Raw genomic sequence first — 18,370 nt, forward strand, 5'->3', positions numbered from 1 at the left:
TTTAGCTCATATCAGAAACATTATGGTGCCTTTCACAGCCCAGGCCAGACAGAATTGCCCAGTAACTTTAATTGGTGCTATTATCTTTCCTGAGTACGTCTGTGAAGTGAATTATTCACTTGATACTTGGAGTGGCAATGTCTTGAACTACACAAAGAAAATTGAAGCTGCTGGCTTCCCTTGGGTGGATAATGGTAGTAGGAACTCAACTTTTCCAAGGGCCTTGAGTCCCTGTAAGCAGAACTGGATAAACCTATGAGGGGTTTGATTCATCAGAGCACTGGGATACAGTTCAGTGACTGTAGCGAGGTTTCAGGATGTGTTTAGAGTTAAGCATATGTTTGGGTGAATTGTTAACCTCAAGTGTGTGATCAAACGCTTTGCTGACTCAGGGACGAGACATTCCTTACAGCTTGTTGTTTTCCACTTTGCCATCTGGGAAGAAGCAGCTTGACAGTATGTGGGCTGTGTGAGACATTATTGCGTTTCTAAAAGGGTATTAACAGCCTTGAAGTTTCCAGGTCCTCTGAATCAGGAATTTTTGTCTCTAAAGATCTAACTGGGGTGGAAGAACCTCACTGTAGTGTTTGAAAGCAAATTGACCAAGCTACAGCACTTGCTAGGTTATCAGTCACCCTATGCCTCATTAAAATAATCTCATGTTTTAGTGGAACTGCTGATGATGCGGGTGGAAAGCTGTACAGAACTTGCAGGTTTGGGGGCGTGAAACTGCCCCTTTTTGGATATTTTAGGAAGTCTCCTTCGGACCCAAACAAAGAAGGCTCTGACCTACCGAGTCATTTCTTCACTAGACCCATTTTACAAGCACATCCATATTTATATGAAATAAATTTTACAGGCTGTTAAGACAACTCACCCTCATGCTGCACCCAGATAGCGCAAAAGAGTTGGCAATACAGACCTATTATTGCATCTGTGGGAGAAGTGCAAGATATCTTCATTCCTCAGTATTCCTCATATTAATTTATCTTCCCAAAAATACTACAGATTCATCTGAAAAATCTCTCATATCTCTCTTCATCTGGTCAGCACACACCCTTCCTTCTCTAAACCGATGCACTTCCAGTCTGACATGTAACACTGTTGACCTAAAAGCCTTTTCCGTACTGTTGCCCTGCTTTGTGTTTCTGAGGAATGCTTGCAAGAGAATAAATATTTGTTGTAATAAAATGCATTTCTCTGAGGGAACTCTTCTTTTTTCTTCTTCTTTTTCAGTGACAAAATGTTCCCAGCCTTTGGATTTGGAGCAAGGATACCCCCAGAATACAAAGTAGGTGCATAAGTAACATGTTTTAAGTTTCCTTGGTTTATGAAGCACAAAATAAGGGAGAAATTGTTCAGTGCAGGGCAAAGGTTATAGGGAGCAGTTCCTACCTCCTATTTCCTCTCATGAGCAGACGCATGTCTATGCTTTAAAGTGAAGAGGCTGAACTTCTTCCTGGAACCTTAGAAGAATTTTGTTCTGTGGCACATTTCTGTGTTTTTCGTGGACATCTTCAATACCAGGAAGAGAAATATATCCATGCTAGAGAGAAGTGGTATTTATTAACAAAATGAGTGATTCCACCAATGATGGTGGAATTATGAATATAAATATGTGGTCTGGTAGGGCTGGAATGAAGACAAGGGTATCCACCAGAGAAAGCAAGAAGAAGAAATAGGCAGAAGTTCAAATCCCATGTTGTATATGCAGTGGTAGTGTGAGCAGAAGAGTGGTTCTGCACAAGTAACCAGAAAGTAGCTGGGGATGCTGCAACTCGGATACTCTCTGGGACTTCTGATCATGCAGAATTCATCCAGTACCTCCACGTCCCCTGCTCTGGGTCGTACCTCTCAGCTGTGGCTGCAGCAGGGAGGTGAACGCTGGCCAGGTGAGAATAGTTCTGTACGGAGAGGGATTATTATAAAGCATGGATCAGCAGGTGAAAAGAATGTACCCCTGTGTTCCTCGTGGCTTGCCACTTTGATACCTACATAAGAATAACAGTAGTGATGTACAGATTTGATAAGAGTGATGCCAGCATGTTTTTAAGGTAAGTCAGCGTATGTCTTGACAACATTTGCTTTGAAGTTAAAAAGCACTTATAAAAAAAACCCAGATGTGCCTGACAAGGTGTTTTGCAGCTCTCTGTTCCTGAAAAGTAACACCAGTGTTAATGATTTCCAAATTCAGAGGCAGCTTCCACAACTCTGATACAGATTTTAATGTGGCAAATGCACACAGAACATCTGTGTCTGTTGCATGTCTGTTCCAACTGCAGCAGCTGACAACCATCTCTGCTACATAAGGGGGGTATTTTGAAGTACAAACATACTGAGAAGCCTCTGCCACCAGACATGTTAGTGAACCACAGTAGTTACTTCTCAAAATGTCCATCTCTTTGCCACAATTATGTGCCTCCCTCCCCATGGCTGCATAGCTGTGTTGACTGGGTGGGTCGATCTGTGTATCACAACCAGATGGCTCTTTCAAGCCCAGCATTGGTCATCACTGACAATGCCATGCACTGTTGTGATTCTCCTAAACACAAGTATCAGCCTGGTGGTGTCCCAAGGGCTGGTGGTTCCATCATCTGCAAGGTGATCGTCATTGTATGGGGAAAAACTTGCAGTTCCTTCAGCTGTAGAGAGACATATATTATCTAAGAACTGCTCGAAGGAAGATGTTACTGTGGCATCTGAAGTCTTTTCACTGGTTTGCTGTTGATGGCAGTGCAGTAAAATTCACAGTAGAAGACTGCTGCTTTCTCAGCCAAAAGAGTCAGCCGATGGCATTGATACCTCAGTTCACATGAGCATGGTGGCAAAATACCAGGTTTTTTAGTCTGAAGTCCCAAGTTTTTTAGTCTCTTCACCTGCTTGTGAGAGCTTATGTCAGATGTCAGCTGAAAAACACGTCTTGCCAGCAAGTGATTTCAGAAGGACTTTGTAACCAAATATTCCTGCAGTCACCAATCACACAGTATTTCCTGCTTTGGCAGAACCAGTGTTTGGATAATTTTCTGACAAGTACTCTTAAGAACAACTTGCTTTGAACTTAATAGTCAATCTATGGATGAAGGGTCTTGCAGAATAGCATGAGCTGCCCTGAAGAGTCTGTGTGCTTGCTAACCTCTCAAAGCAAGAATGTGGATGAATGAAAACCTTCAGATTTTGAGTAGTTCAGGAAAAGTAAGGGTAAACTTAAGAACATGGGTCTACTTCCTTGTGGATTATGTATGTGTGAGTAAAGAAAACAAGTTGCTAAGTAAATAGAGACACAAGGGAGGGCCGGAATACTGTCTCTAATCTCCACTATGGAAAATCATTATTAAAAATAATATGACAAAATGACATGGCACCAGCTTACTAGTGACAAAGAACCATGTTGCAGGAGGACTAGCCTTTCTGTGCAACAGATGGGGACAAATAATTAGCTTGGTGTCTATCACAGGCACATCCAATTGGAACTGGATTAGGATTTAACAGTTATCTTTCCCTCACTGTGATAATCTACACAGTCCATACAGGTATCCATCCTCTTAAACTGCATCAACACCTCTGAGTCCCCACTTGACTCTGGCTGCACTTCTAAATTGAAAGATACCCTCTCTAAGAGAGTGAAGAGTCAGTCTCATCATCATACATTACTAAATCAAGGCCAATAGACCTGAAAATCCTGCAGCAATTTAGTCTACACCAGTATCATAAAGTTAATTTAAAGCCAACAGTGATTAGTGTTTGATGTGGAACATAGCCAAGATGCATAGGCACCAGGTGAAGAGACTGGTATAATTAAAAGTAACAAAGACTGTAGAAAAAAGGGCTCCAAACTTTTCATCTTCTGCTGCAAAAATGTGCTAGCAATATAAACACCACAGCATCACTGCAGATCTCATACTATTCAAATACTCTTCTGATGCTTTCAGTCAAAGGTATTGCAAGTCATACATATATTTTGTTTTATTAAAAGGCAGCGGTGTCACTACTGTAAGAATTCACATCTTAAAATTCAGGTTGAATCATTATGAGAACTTGTAATTTCTGACCCCACCACATGGATAAATCAGCTTTTCATTTTAATTTAGAGTACCTGCTTTGAAATCTTCAGTCCTAATAAGATAGATGATCTAACCTGCTTTATAGCACGTTGCTTTCTGCTCAGCGGCAGCTGCTCTTTTCTTTCTTTCAGTAGATTTGCAGGGGCTGTGGAAGAAATGACTCCCACTGCCATGGGTTTCTAAGTAACCACGAGAGCCTCCACAGAACTCAAACATAGCTTCCTTAGAAGTCTAAATGAAAGCTGACCAACATATGCATAGCACACTGAGGGAAGGCCATGGGAAAGCAGCCTGATAAAAACAGTAGGCAAAGTAAGTGGATCTAGTGGATTCATATCCAACTTATGTCATGCTCGGTCACAAGCTGTAGAAAAATTAGGCCTGTAACTGAGAATTCAGCATGAATCAGCAGTAACAAGTATCAGGGATCAATTGCTGTTCAGGACCAGCTGCAGGCTGCTGCCTTCAGGTTGGCGTAAGCTTTAAGTCTTTTTGCCAAGGTTTCCTTGGTGCACTACACCACATGGGAGAAAAGTGTCCATTTGTGGTGTTACATCAAACCAGTGCCCCAGTTTCACCCTGACTCGAGCTCCTGACGGTAGCCTGGGATGGGTACTGGATGGCAGTAGCCACCTGTCCATTTAGTGAGATTCCAGCATCCTCGTTTCCTTCTACATTCCACAAGAAAAGCAATGTTTGTTATGCCAACTCTTATTCCCCACGGAAAAATACACCCCCTCATTGTACAATAGTGCTTCAGAACAATGTCAGTACCCACCTCTGCAGGCTCCTCATTAATCTCTTGAGGGTGAACCCCTTTAAAAACATGGCTTTATGTGTGCTTTAGACAGAATTTCCATTTCAAGAGCCCACCACTATGTTACACTGACTATTTTCCCTCATTTCAGCTCCAAATGAAACACTTCAGCTGTTAGCAGAAAAACAGCAGTTTCTTGGTGGCATAAGGAATCTGTGGGAGTGAAGGAAGCAAGACATGCCATATATAACATTCTTCATTAGTCTAGAGATCTTTCATCCAATATCCAGCAATATGATCATTTTTCCCCATGGCCTGTCAAATACATCACCTTGCTCCTTGATCTAAGCAAACCTCCGAGACCAATATTCCCCACTTGAGTTTCTAACACAAGAAATTTGCAGAACACACCAGTTATTCCACAGCAGTGTCACCAACCCATCACTTCATCACTTCTCTCTCCTTTTTTTTGGGTTTGTTTTTTTTTTTGCAACAAGAAGTATCTGAAAAGTCTGATGTAAAGTGAAGAGGTGGCAGATAATATGGACTCAGGCACTGCAGCAAAAGGTCACAGTGAAGAGGAGGAAAGAAAGCTGAACCACACACACTAATTTCATAGCAGAGAGAACTCAAAGGAGCTGAAAAACCACACAGCAACACAAAAACTTAGTGTTAAAATGAAAAGAAAGTTAGAATTGTGTCAGCCCCATGACAGGTGTATTGTTAAGAATTAAGTGTTCTTTCCTGAAGAAGAATTGCAGGCTGACACCAGAATACGTATGAAACAACTTACAGTTTGTTTTTAAGACAGTTTCCGCATCTTTTAATGAAAGCTTCATTCACTGCTTATGCTGGGAAGAGCTGCTGGAGGGAACCTCACTGCAGGTACAGAAACAGCATAGCATCTTTATGACCCCAACCTGCACTGTCTGGTTTGCTGGACAGGTAAGGGACTTGCAAAGTGCTGTGGTCGTTGTGATTCCCGCCCTTTGCAGGAGCTTGAGGGCAAAAATATATGCAAACCCAACAAAAAAAGAACCAGCACAATGATGTGTAACAGAACAACAGAAAAAAAAACCCAGAATTTCTTACCTTATCCACACAACCTGGATTTAGACACAGAAACTGGGCAGCCTGCTCAAAAATCAAGTACAAAGGAAAATAAATGGCCAGGCTTTGCCAAGCAGAAATGTCTACAATGTGGTCTTAGCCAGAGACACAAGCTGTCCAGCTCCCAAACTATTTGATTAATGAGCATTCTGAAAATAATAGCTTTTGAGCAATGGTTCTTTAAATTTGTTAGTGTCTCAAGCTTTTGCAAAATACACAGGCATTCCATATTTAATTTCCAGACTGGCAGTGGCTTAATAGTGTTCAATTTATTCACAGATAAGTGCTCAACATTGTGCATCTCAGCATTTACGCTTGTTTGCATCTATTGTTCATGGATTTTGTACAATCTCTATTTAAATTAGTAAGAAAGCATTCCTAAACGTGGCTGAATTTGTCAGATTGTTTGTCAAGTAGTTGTGGTACCATCATCATAAAGGTTTCTGGAATGTTGGAGCTATTTGGGACAGGAAGGTTAGTTTAAATCGGTTCAAGGATCTAGACAGGGGGAAAAAAAGATTAGCAGTTTTCAGAATTGAGGCATCCATATTCAACATTTGCAAAATGAAAGAAACATATGGGTTTTGAGCCTAAGCAACTTTTTATTTAAAAATGGAAATTCAGTTAGAGTAACAGGGGGTTAAAAAAACGTGGAGGCCAAAACAGAATAATGTGTTTCAACGCAACTTAAGTAATGCACCTTTGCATAGTTCAAAAGCTTTCCACTAATTTGCTTTATGATTTTGTGGGATTTTATTATTTGTCAGATTTCCAGGCAGGGTTCCTGCTTATGTTTTGAGGTTTTATCTGAGTCCAGGGGACTTCTGGGTTTTTTAAGAAATCTGAAGAATCGTCATGAATTAGGAAACCATCCTTACTTTTCAGCCTTAATTAGAAACCTATTTACCCAAGGGCCATGCTATGAGGATGAATTTCATTGCATCCCAACATGAAGGAAATAAGTTACCTGGTAACATGGTGACTTTTTTTTATTAAACTGATCATAAGCATGTGGAAGTACATGGTTATAATTCCTGCAGGAGTTTCATGGGCACCATCACATTGATGGACAACTGCCTTTCTCTATGCAGGTGCTTGTTTCTGTGTATGTCCAGCCACCAGACACATTGTACAGTGGTAAAAAAAAATCTACTATAATTTCCCTCACCAAAAATATTTTACACCATTTATTTAGTTGACACATCCTCAGAAATGCTGCTGCTTTTATTTAGATCTACAATGTATGGTTCAGCTTCTTATTTTGTTAAACATCCAGAAGAAATTACCTGAGAAATAATGTTCCTGGTGCAGGAAGTTCCTGGACAGCTGTGTTTCAATAATCCCACATCCATGGTGGTACCTGCTAAATAATCTATCTGTAGTTCTGCAGAGAGAAGAGATGAATACGTAGCCAAGCACAAGTAAATGTCCGTAACTGGAGGCTTTGAGTGGTGCTTTGTGCAGCAACTTAGATAATGCCACACTGGTCACATGTAATCACCTCTGGTATCTCCTGTCCCTTTATGGATTGATTTTATGGATTGATGTTACAAGAGAGAAGGCAGGCTAAACAAAGGGTCAGCTACATATTTGAAATTTAATCCAGGGTCTGTAGTGCAATCACAGTTCTGCAAGGACCTTCCTTCTCAAGAATCACAGAATCGTAGAGCTTGGAAAAGGGACCTCCAGAGATCATCAGGTCCAGCCCCCCCTGCCAAAGCAGCTCCCTAGCTCATATTGCACAGAGAGGCGTCCAGGCAGGTCTTGAATATCTCCAGAGAAGGAGACTCCACCACCTCCCCGGGCAGCCTGTTCCAGGGCTCTGTCACCTTCACTGTCAAAAAGTTCTTCTTCATATTGGTGCCCAACTTCCTGTGCTGCAACTTGCAGCCTGTCTTCCACCACAGACCACTCTGCAGTTCTGTGCAAAGTTCTCTTTGCCAGGTACCAACTTAAAGTGCTCATTCTGTTTGCGTGGCTTGACAGATTCCAGGATTTCCTGGCTGTGAAATCGTAGTAGACCGTCTAAACAACCTTGCCTCTGAATAGCCAAGTGTCTTGTTATGTTTCCCCTGAGGACTGTCAGTCTTCAGCATTGTAGATATTCATACTTTTGCCTCCTTTTCCCCACTAGCTTATCAGTTCTGGGAGTGCAGGAGGGCTGTGTCCAGTATCAGAAAGATGCCATTCAGTATAACAGCATTTGGTCCTCTCCCATCCACACCGTTTGTCTTTGAGTCACAAAAGCCCTTGCATGTTAAATTTAAATTAAAAAATTTTTAAAAGGAGGATCATTACCTTGCACTGTTTGGAAAACAGAAGCATTCAATACTGATCCAAAACAATTTTTGGCACAGGTGGGTTTTACATAGAGTCCTATCAGGTAGGAGCCCAAGTTCAGTCACGCCTTCAGTATATATCCTGCGCCTGAAGACTCTGATGGTTTGGTGTCTCTTGAATTGTGGCCACCACAGAGGAGACAGGACAGGGCCAGTCTGAAGCACAGTTGTTGTTACTCACATGAGAGGAGAAACTCTGCTTTAAAAATATCAGCTGTTGGCTTACCTCAGGTGATGATTTCCTATTTGTGCACTATCACTGAGCCACTCAAAGAACTCCTCTCCCTCACATTATACTTTAATCCTGTTTAAATTGTGAGACATTATTCAGAAATACTTCTGCATTCATTGTGTTTCCTGTCCTGCTTTCAGAAAAAACATTTTTACACTGTTCTTGGTGAATGAGGATGACAATGTATGAGGGCCACTTGCTTTGGTAGAATAGTAGCCGTTGCTCAAACAGTATTATTTTTTGGATCATTGTGCACACTTACATTGCAATTTCCTTATTGTCCTGAATTTTTTTCTACAGTTTTCTTTAATATAATGGCCTGGGTGCCATAGCTCTCAACCAGATGAATTGTTGGTATAGTGTCATCCTGAAAGACGTACAGCAACAAAAGCATCCAGCCCATACTTGCATGTGAGATAAAAATATTGTGTTAATAGCTCTGGAAAAGAATTGGGATACTCTTTTTGCTATAATTTCAAATGCATTTGGAATGAAGAAATAAAGTCACTGAAGAGGCACAGTATTGGAAAAATCAACCTGCAATACATAAAAACGCATCACCATCCTTCTTGCTTTTGAGATGCAGTTAGAAAAAATACAGAAAGCCTAAAGGAAGAATAAAGGCTACTGAACAACAACAAAAAAAATCATCAGTGAGTGAACACTCACATAACCATTCTTGACAGCTGCAATTACCTTTGGCCTGCAGCTGGTCATGAGACTGGCAGATACCAGCTGGGCAAAGTGTGCCAAGAGACATACAGAGCAGCCAGACAGAAGAGCTCTGGAGCACCTCTGAAGCGGATCTGACAGCCCTGCTCTTCTGTGCCTGCTCAGTGAGGAACATACGTTGTGACTTTCAGCATTATATTCCATGGCCGAGTAGGGCAGCCTGAGCCCTTTGTAAGAGGCAATTGATACTGGTTGTAGAGAACAAATTCCTGGCTTGGCTGAGCTGGCTGTGGAGTCTTCAGTGAGTTTTTGCTTCAGTCCTTTCCCATCTTGGTAGAAGTCCTGCTTTATTTAACCTCTTAATAAGTAATGGTAGGCATCACTGTGGTGAGCAAGGCCTGCATATGATGGGGAAATTCAATTTTTCTATGAGACACTCTCTTTGGCAGTAACTAGCCAACTTATACCACTTTGCTTTTAAAGAAGCTTCCCTGTAATCACCTATTTGATCTATGGGTCTATTAGTCATGGACTACTTGCTGTGCTGTGAAGTCATCGAAATGAGAAAATAAAACAGCAACATCCAAGAAACAAATCTCTTTCTGCAAATAATCCAGATTTCATTGTACAGGGAGTAAACAGGTTGCTTTCCATATGACTGGGACTGTTGGCACTTCTAAAGATGCTACAGAGATCCATGAAGTCTCAAATGTGTGTAATTGGAGTTAACTACATAAATGCCTTCATCCATCTGGAACCTGAATTCCACTTTAAGTTAGGCAAATTGCCTGCTCTACTCTCACACATAGCCACTTTTTGCAAACATACACACATATATATATATATATGTTGTGCATTGTAAGACAATTGAAGACAAACTTGAGAATTAAGAAACTGAGCGTCAGAGCTGAAGAGATTGAAAGGAATCAACCCTCCTCAGTGATGAAAGAAATGAACAAAAAGGAATCTGGAAAAAACTGCTGGCAAGAACAAACATGAAAACCGGAGAAGAAAGTTTTAGTCCCAACAGATTTGTGCTCTGGATACAGACCTCTAAGTGACAGACAGATAGAAGAAGCCTGGATCTTGAGGTTTATTACATTATTTGTGCATAAAGAAGTCTTGTATTATTTTCTCAATTCATTGTTCTACTAGAAAATTGGCATTTTCTTCTTGTACTTCTGTTAGAAACAGTAATTTCCGTTAGAAAATAGCTCTTAGAAAATTTTATTACAGATTGACAGAGAGAATGGGATATTCACTAAATTTGAGGAAAAAACAGAGTCTTCATGTTTTTTCTTATTAATTTTCCTTCAGCCTAATCTAATTTCTCAGCCAATTTAGACTTCTTGGATTTCTTACATTATTTCACAGTGGGTCTGGGTGACTCCCTCGATCTCTCTGGAGAATAAGTTATTTTCCCAGTAATCCCATGGCCTTCAAATGAGGAACTGCTCACCCATAGGACTTTAGCAAGGGGGTGAGCTTGTGCAGTCAGTGCTGTATCACAGCCTGCTTTCTCTCCCCTGCAGTCCGAGATGCTGTGCTAGGGAGAGCTGGCATTTAAATCGCCTCAGCAATAGATCCCTCTTCCACAGCTGGCATTGATAGCCCAATCCTGATACCATATTTATGTGACTTCTCATGTAATTCGGTGTTTTTTCTTTGTGATGTTTTTTCTTGGTTTTGTTGTTGTTATTGACAAGTTTGATACCAGTTTTGTTACTTTGTTTTTGCAGGGAGTTCCAGCTGGGACCATATTTCACACTTAATGGCTGAAAGCTTGAAAGATCTGTTTGACACGGGAAGGATGTAAATGGTGTTTAACTGCAAGTCCTCTTGGAATACTTTTTCTGACTACGACCATCTTCTTTCTATTTTTCTGCAGGTTTCACATGATTTTGCAATCAATTTCAATGAAGACAACCCAGAATGTGCAGGTAACACATCAGGACAGATTGCCATTATTTCTGTCCTATGCAAAATGTGCTTTCTATTTTGCTGTATCCCCTGAGTATCGCTCAAAGTCATTTTTAGAGAAACCAGACATCAGTTTCAAACCCTGACAGACTCCAGCCATCAGGCTGAGCTTTAGAAAGTGCCACACTTTAATATCCTGAAAAATAGGCTTCTTTGAAAGTGCACCACATAGGACATTCAGCTTCATGTTGGACATTCAGAACTTCTCTGAATCACTAGCATTTCTGAAAAATAAACCCATGTTTTCTAGATTCCTTCCAGATCTTCAGCTACAGCAGCATCAGAGGTTGTGCAGCTAAGAAGGGCAGGACATGTGTACCTCTGCATTCAAAGACTCCCTCTGTGTAAAGCCACTTCTTTGGCCAGACCTATAGCAACAGTAGTCTGCTGCAAGTCAGCCCAGCGATGGCCAGCACCAGTGGGTCGGGGCAGCAGCTGAGGGCTCCTGGAATATAAGGAAACATACTTTCATGACAGCGAATGCAGCAAGAAACTGTTTTAGGACACTGTAAGACACTGGTGTGTTCTAGCAAGTCACTAATTTCTGGGTAGTCAGAGGCCAGGCTCACGTAGCAGATTTTGCTGTATGTCTTCTATTTGTCATTGAGGTCTGCAGTGACCCACACTGTCTTTCTAGAATCTCCTGCTACAATTTGCATATTTTGTAAAAGATGAGATTAACAGGACAATCTCTGAACAGTCTAACAGGTGATGCCAGACTAACGCTTTATGAGAGAGTCTTGGTCAGATGATCATTGCTGTCTAAAATCCACAGGTTGCTATTCTTCCTTACCCTTCTCTACTTTCCAAGCACTAAAATTGGTGTTTCTAAATGCTCTTCCTGTTCAAATTTTCTAGCTGCTTCTTTCAGTCCTCCACAGGATTATTAGTTCAGGCGTCATCAGCAAAATCTGTTCAGGATGAGAATTAAGATGACAAGAAATGAAGTGAGGAACAAAAAAGAGGACAAGCCATTCAAGGGAAAGAGACATTAAAAGAATTCAGACTTCATGCATCTTAAATGCAAGACCTCTGTTTTCAGATCAGTGGGCATTCCTGCTTGTTGTTGCACTTGGATTGTCGAACTACCCCAGACTCTGCAGGTCATGTGGTCATATGCTTGAAATGTAATTGCGCATAAGTCCTAGACCTGCTTGATGCATTCACAAAGCCATTTACATTGGGTTTATGGAGTTAAAAGAAGCTGAAATTACATATGTGCATCTAGATGTGCCTGTAAGCTTGTGAGCCAGCTTGCAGTTGAGATTCTAGTAACACTGAGAGAGTGGGGTTGAGGTTGGGGAGCCAAACAGACCTCTGAAGTTTGTCTGAACCATCATATTTTAGAATGTAGTCATCTTGTCTGCTTTCAAACACAGACATGCTGGCATATGATCTATTTAATACATCTCAGTTAACAATGGTCAGTATTAGGTGTTAGCGTATTATGCATGTAGTGCTCGAATACAGCTTTGTTTCCCAGTCCAAATGGAAAAAAAAGCTCTAGCACTCTGTGCAAAGAAGACAGGTTTTATTCCCCCTTTGCCACCTCTTTTGAGTCCAGGGCTAATTCATTTATCATGCTGACATTGTTATATAATGATTTGTATTGATTGACTGGTATTTGAAAAGGCTGTCTCATCTATATAGTGCCAGCAGAAGGTCAGAGGTTGGACAGACAATCCCTTTGCAAGTAAAAAGCTTACTACTCATGCCATGCTGTCTATGCAACATAAAATGTAAAAATGGAAATGAGAGAAGGTTAAAAAAAAAAGGAAGGAGCTCATCTAGAAGCTTTGCACTGGCTTATGATACTTAATATTTGTTATGTATTTAAACTTCATTTCGTTCTTTGTGTTGATTCAGTCCCCTGATAAGTTAACATAAAAAAGGCATAACAAGATGGTTGTAGCCTGAAGGAAGGCCAGTGAAGAAATTGTGCAGCACTTGCATCTATGAGATATAAAAAGCACATTTTTGTCCTAAATGATACCATTTAAAATAATAGCCATCTGGATGAAAGCAAGAAAAGGAGATGGATCAGAAAATGTGTTGTTTGATCATCTGCTGCAGCTTGCTCATCACCTGCGCGTCACGGATGCTTGATCATTTCCTACTGCCAATTGTTCTGCGATGTTTTCTAGCTCTTCTCACTGTATTAGGTGACACAGAGAGCAGTAACACCAGCATATCATGTGAAGAGAGGATGCAAGAGTGAGAAGGAGATAAAGTGCTTTGTGACCACATTATTTTTCCTTGGAATATTTAGCCTACTTGCCAGAAACCAAAGGAAAATTGCTGAAGAGTATGTTGCTTTAAGCCAAGAAACAGAGGTTGGATCCAATATAAAATATTTCATTAGAGGAATGAAATCCCTTTCTTTTTGGAAGTAGTAAGCATTCGCTGGTGCAAGGTAATGTGGAACATCATGCTGCATTGAATAAGGACCGTACTTTGATATGAAGACCACTGGGATTCATGGAGAACGGATATCCTCACCTTTCTTCCCCTCGGATCATTTCCATTCTTGAAAATATTAGTATGTTTAGCCTTATAATTAGTATATTTATAGTATAATGCATTTACAGTCTTATACTATTTAGCCTTTATTGTCTGAGGAGGAAAGTGACAACCTCTAACATGAATGAATGCTTCTACACATGCATGCATTTTGTATGCATCTTAAATACATACATACATATGTGCTTGAATTGTACTTCAATGCAGCTATTGAAAGTAGATTCCAATTCAAAATGTAGAGAGTTGAACTGTGAAGAACAATGCACACAGTCTCTCCTTAAAATAAAGGAGTCCAAGAAAAGTAACCTATGAAGTAAGCCACTCACATATCCTGTTGGATTTGAATATATAAGGCCAGTAGACGTTTCTAAAATATCTTAATCTGAGATAGCAAACAAGAAATTACGTTTCTAGAACATGTTTCTTTCAAAGATGAAAGCAAATTTCTGATACAAACTGTGCTAAAGCCACGTGGAGTGCAGGAAGTAAGGTTTATCTCATACTATTTTAATGCACAGGAAAAAAAAACCCTATAGTGTATCTTGTCATCATTTTAGGGAAGATTTATGAGGCCTTCATGCAAGATCAGTAAGTATACGTAATGAAATCCTTAGCAGGTTTAAAATTGGAAGTTAACAAAAGGTCAGTTTTGCAATATGTGATTTAGACACTGGAATTGCCAAGGGAAATTTTGTAACATTACTCTATATTTTAGCCGCTCACATGTGTAGTTGGAGCGTGTTCCTTTGTCTGTGAGCATAGCAATGGAAAAATATGCTTGGAACTATCAATACAGAGAGAAAACTGCTCCCTCCATCATTTTTTCATAGGAGGTTCAGGTCTACCATTGTAAAGCTCCCTGTGGTTTGTTAGTCTTTAACACGTATATCCTGTAAACATGGTTGAGTAAAACCTCCTGCGTGAGGTAGTCTCAGCGCAAACTGAAACTGGCTTAGGTTCTTATTGAAGTCAATTCCTTCTTTAGTGTCCTTTACAAAGCTCTTCAGTCTATCACTTTCTTCCCAACTTTAAACCTCTGATTCTTTAGGTCTGGTAAGCTGGGAGTTCTGAATGTAGAGGCTAATGTGCATCACTTCAAGAAATCCTTCTTCTCAATGATTGAAAACACCAATTTCCATTCTGTGATCTGTCAAGTGTGTCAGCAGAAGTCTGTTCTCCCTTGCCTGGCTATATATCCTGTAATGAAAAAGCCAAAAATAGCTAGTTCTCCATCAAAACTTCTTGACTACAGCTCATTTTTCTGTAGACTGCAAAGCGTTCTGCTGTTTCTTCCAAGATTTCACAGCTTTTGGTGATAGTTGAATTCAGCCTGTGAGCAATTATGCAAATTCACCCTGAAAAATTATTTTCTTGGCACAGGGCAGTCAGGTATTTGAAAAGATGTTTGAATTCCTTGACAGTTCTAGGTTATAAGTACAAAAGGGCAAATACGTTGGTGACTACCATGATAAACAGAAATAAATATTTATCTGAAGGGGAGGAGAGAGAAGCGTTGAAGTGTTTGTAATTTGTGTCTACCCTTTTAGCATGAATCTTAGCTGGTGATCAGGAAGTGATCATATACTTGAACTTGAGAAGGATGGGAGCTAAGGCATTGTAAGCTGATTCCTGGAAAACAGACATTAAAACTGCTGGGAAGGAGAAGCACGGTATCATGAATTATATATTACAAACTAGATTCAAGGCAGCTAGAGACAGCTTCTTGGAAATTATCTGAAGTTGTTAGTCCTTGCTAATCATGTGTTATTTTGAATTTATTCATTAAGAATCTACCTGTTCTTTACATTTTAAGCAAGAATGATATCGGTGATGTGCTCCACATTAATTTGCATTTTGTGTGGCTTTTCATGCCAGGAATACAAGGTGTTGTGGAGGCTTATCAGAGCTGCCTTCCCAAGCTGCAGCTGTATGGGCCGACAAACATTGCTCCCATCATCCAGAAGGTGGCAAAATCAGCATCAGAGGAAACCAATACCAAGGAGGCCTCGGTAAGGGGGTAATTATATGCTTGGCTATCTCTTGTCTCATGATGGGCCTCTTGTAGACCATCAAAACAAGGATTTTCCATGTATGTGAATCATACCTTCAGTTTTCACTAACTGCCTTCAAAGGAGGCAGCTTGAGTCTGTGCCAGCTGGAGCGGTGCATCTAGCCCTTACAGCTTTGATAGTCACAACTTTACACTCTTCCCCCACTGTTCTGTTTCCTGCTTTTAGAGCTGTTTTACTGTAACAAACGCAGTTCTTCACTGCAGAAACACAAATGGCACCAATAAAGGTTATAAAAATGTAGGGGCCAAGCCCTAAAATGTTGATCATACGAGCAGATGAGTTCAAATGTTTCCCTATACCAAATTTCAAATAGGAAAGTTTTTTGTTCAACCATTCATTTGAAAACTGTAGTGATCCAGTTTTCAATTTGCTGTTTCTAACATGGAGTAGGATGTGCCTTTTGGATATCAGGATACAAGTCTGCTAGCCTGCATCTGATACACAAACCCATGGCAGATTTCTTGAGCTAGAAGACTTAAGCATAGATGACGTTTTAAATGTACATCTCTGAGATGCATTAGGTTTATTTTTCTCCTGCCTTCCAGACAGAAGGCGAGAAAAGGAGAATGAAAAAATTGGAGACAATATGTGAGGTCTGAAGCCTTTACAAAAACAGTTCTCTGGGAGTAAAAGATGTAAGAGAGAGCTTGTACACTGCAGTAAGAAAGGCGCTATGTATAAGAACAGATTAGATCTGTACATTGCGATGCATCTCGTCACCCAGGGCTAGAGCTTTCTTCATTCTCCTAAATGTAGGTTTCCCATCTTTCTGTTTCAAAACCAAATTAATTTCTAGCGTGAGTCTTCACAATAAAGTTTTCTGCCTGCATGTTTTGTTTTGTTCATGGCAGGAGGTGATGAACAGAACACTTTGAGTTTATGTAACTGTGTATATATAAACTTCAGTGATGTTTAGTGTGCTGGTATTGCTTGCACAGAGTGACAAAATTCTATGACCTGCTCATTTTTCCTATTAATGCACGTTTGCTAAATGACTCCAGCTGCCTAACAATTCATAAAAGATCCAAGTGAAAGTCATTCTTCCCCATTACCAAGTGAAGATATATCATAGCCCACAATCCCAGTTCACTGGGCTTTAGAGTTTTGGGGCGAGGGGGAAATGACAGTTGCACAAAATTGTTTTCTCTCCTTTAGAGAATGAGAAAACCTGTCTTCAGGGTTCTGTATGAAGTGTTTGAAGATGGATATATTCCTCCCTGCACATGCTCTTCCTCTCCTCAGGGACCCCATTACTCTGCAGAACGCAGTAGGCCTACTGTGGAGCGGTGCTTCTCCCATAGGCAGCAGAGGGTCACCCTCCAGTTTGCAGACGACTGTGCCCATCCCACTTGCCTGTTAGCAAAGCTCCTCTGCAAAGTGCTGTCATAACCTCCCTGACAGCTCCGCTACAGCCTCGTAACGCTTCGATACCCCATTCCTCCCTGACTCCCACTGGTTCCCAAAGGGGAAAAAAAGGTAATCAGAAACTGTCAGCAGAAGAGATTGTGCAGCAGATGGAAAATAGGGCTAGTGAGGATCTCAGGACTATTCCAGACTTCACAGCCAAAGCCAAGACGCTCCCAGCCCTAGCAGCTAGAAACCCCCTTTCCTGCAGTGTGCATCCCTTGGCTCCCTCCAGCTCCTGGGAATGAATTGAACTACAGCTAAACTCCAGAAGAGGAGAAATTAGTAGCTGAGAGATTTGGATGGGAAACACACCTAACTTTTGAGTCACTCTAAAGGCTTTTTGTCTATTTAAAGACCCATGAGTGAGTTACCACAAACACTTCTATACTGGAAAAGGGCAAGCAGCTTTGGAAGATTAACTAATGATACAATTTTTCACTTCTTGTCCAATATCTTCAGCAATATTTCATCTTGCTGATTCTGACGGATGGCGTCATCACAGACATGGCTGACACCAGAGAGGCCATTGTCCATGCCTCCCACCTTCCCATGTCAGTCATCATCGTCGGGGTGGGGAACGCCGATTTTAGTGACATGCAGATGCTGGATGGCGATGACGGGATCCTGAGGTCTCCTAAGGGCGAGCCTGTGCTTCGGGACATTGTCCAGTTCGTGCCATTTAGGAACTTCAAACATGTAAGCTGACTTTTCCATCTGTTCCACGGAAGGGTGAATGTATACATAACAGATAGTGAATGCTCTCTGGAGCTGGGCCTAACTTAGGATGGACATGAGGTGTTCAGTAAATCTTTGGCATTATTGTGTCAGAAATGGCAAAAAAAAAAAAAAAAAGGAATACAGAATAAAATGTGCTCCATTAGTGAGGTGGTATGGGTGGGGAAAGAAAAGATGGGGCAGAATCCATGTGCTTCTTGTCATGCCAGTCCTTACCTCCATTTTCTCCCTCATTTTAGTTTGGCTGCCATCCCTGATTTATTTTTTCTGGTGTCTCTTTTTCATTCATTGCATCTAATCTATTAGGACTGTATTCTGCTTTCCATCCCTTCATTTCCACAGGCAGCTGAAATAGCTTGGATTTGTACTGACAGTGTTCCCCAGGAGGCTGTTTCCTTATTGAATTTTAGGTCCCCAAGTTCTCAAAGGCCCACAGCATCCTGGTTGCCTCCAAACCCTTTAACCAAATTCTGTAGAAGAATATT

At 40.9% G+C, this 18,370-nt stretch overlaps 1 protein-coding gene across 1 annotated transcript in view; it reads left to right on the forward strand.

Moving 5' to 3' along the window:
- The window catches only part of CPNE4 (copine 4), a gene marked incomplete at its 3' end in the record, with an annotated part of 116,808 nt that overhangs the window by 90,436 nt on the left and 8,002 nt on the right, over nt 1-18,370 (forward strand). Inside the window, exons 10-13 of the mRNA XM_084260413.1 lie at nt 1,237-1,291; nt 11,060-11,111; nt 15,547-15,680; nt 17,610-17,846. Coding sequence (XP_084116539.1) covers nt 1,237-1,291; nt 11,060-11,111; nt 15,547-15,680; nt 17,610-17,846 — 478 coding nt within the window. The remainder of the gene's footprint in view (nt 1-1,236; nt 1,292-11,059; nt 11,112-15,546; nt 15,681-17,609; nt 17,847-18,370) is intronic.

This window comes from Gallinula chloropus (genome assembly GCF_964237585.1).
Source record: "Gallinula chloropus genome assembly, chromosome: 2".
NCBI lineage: Eukaryota > Metazoa > Chordata > Aves > Gruiformes > Rallidae > Gallinula > Gallinula chloropus.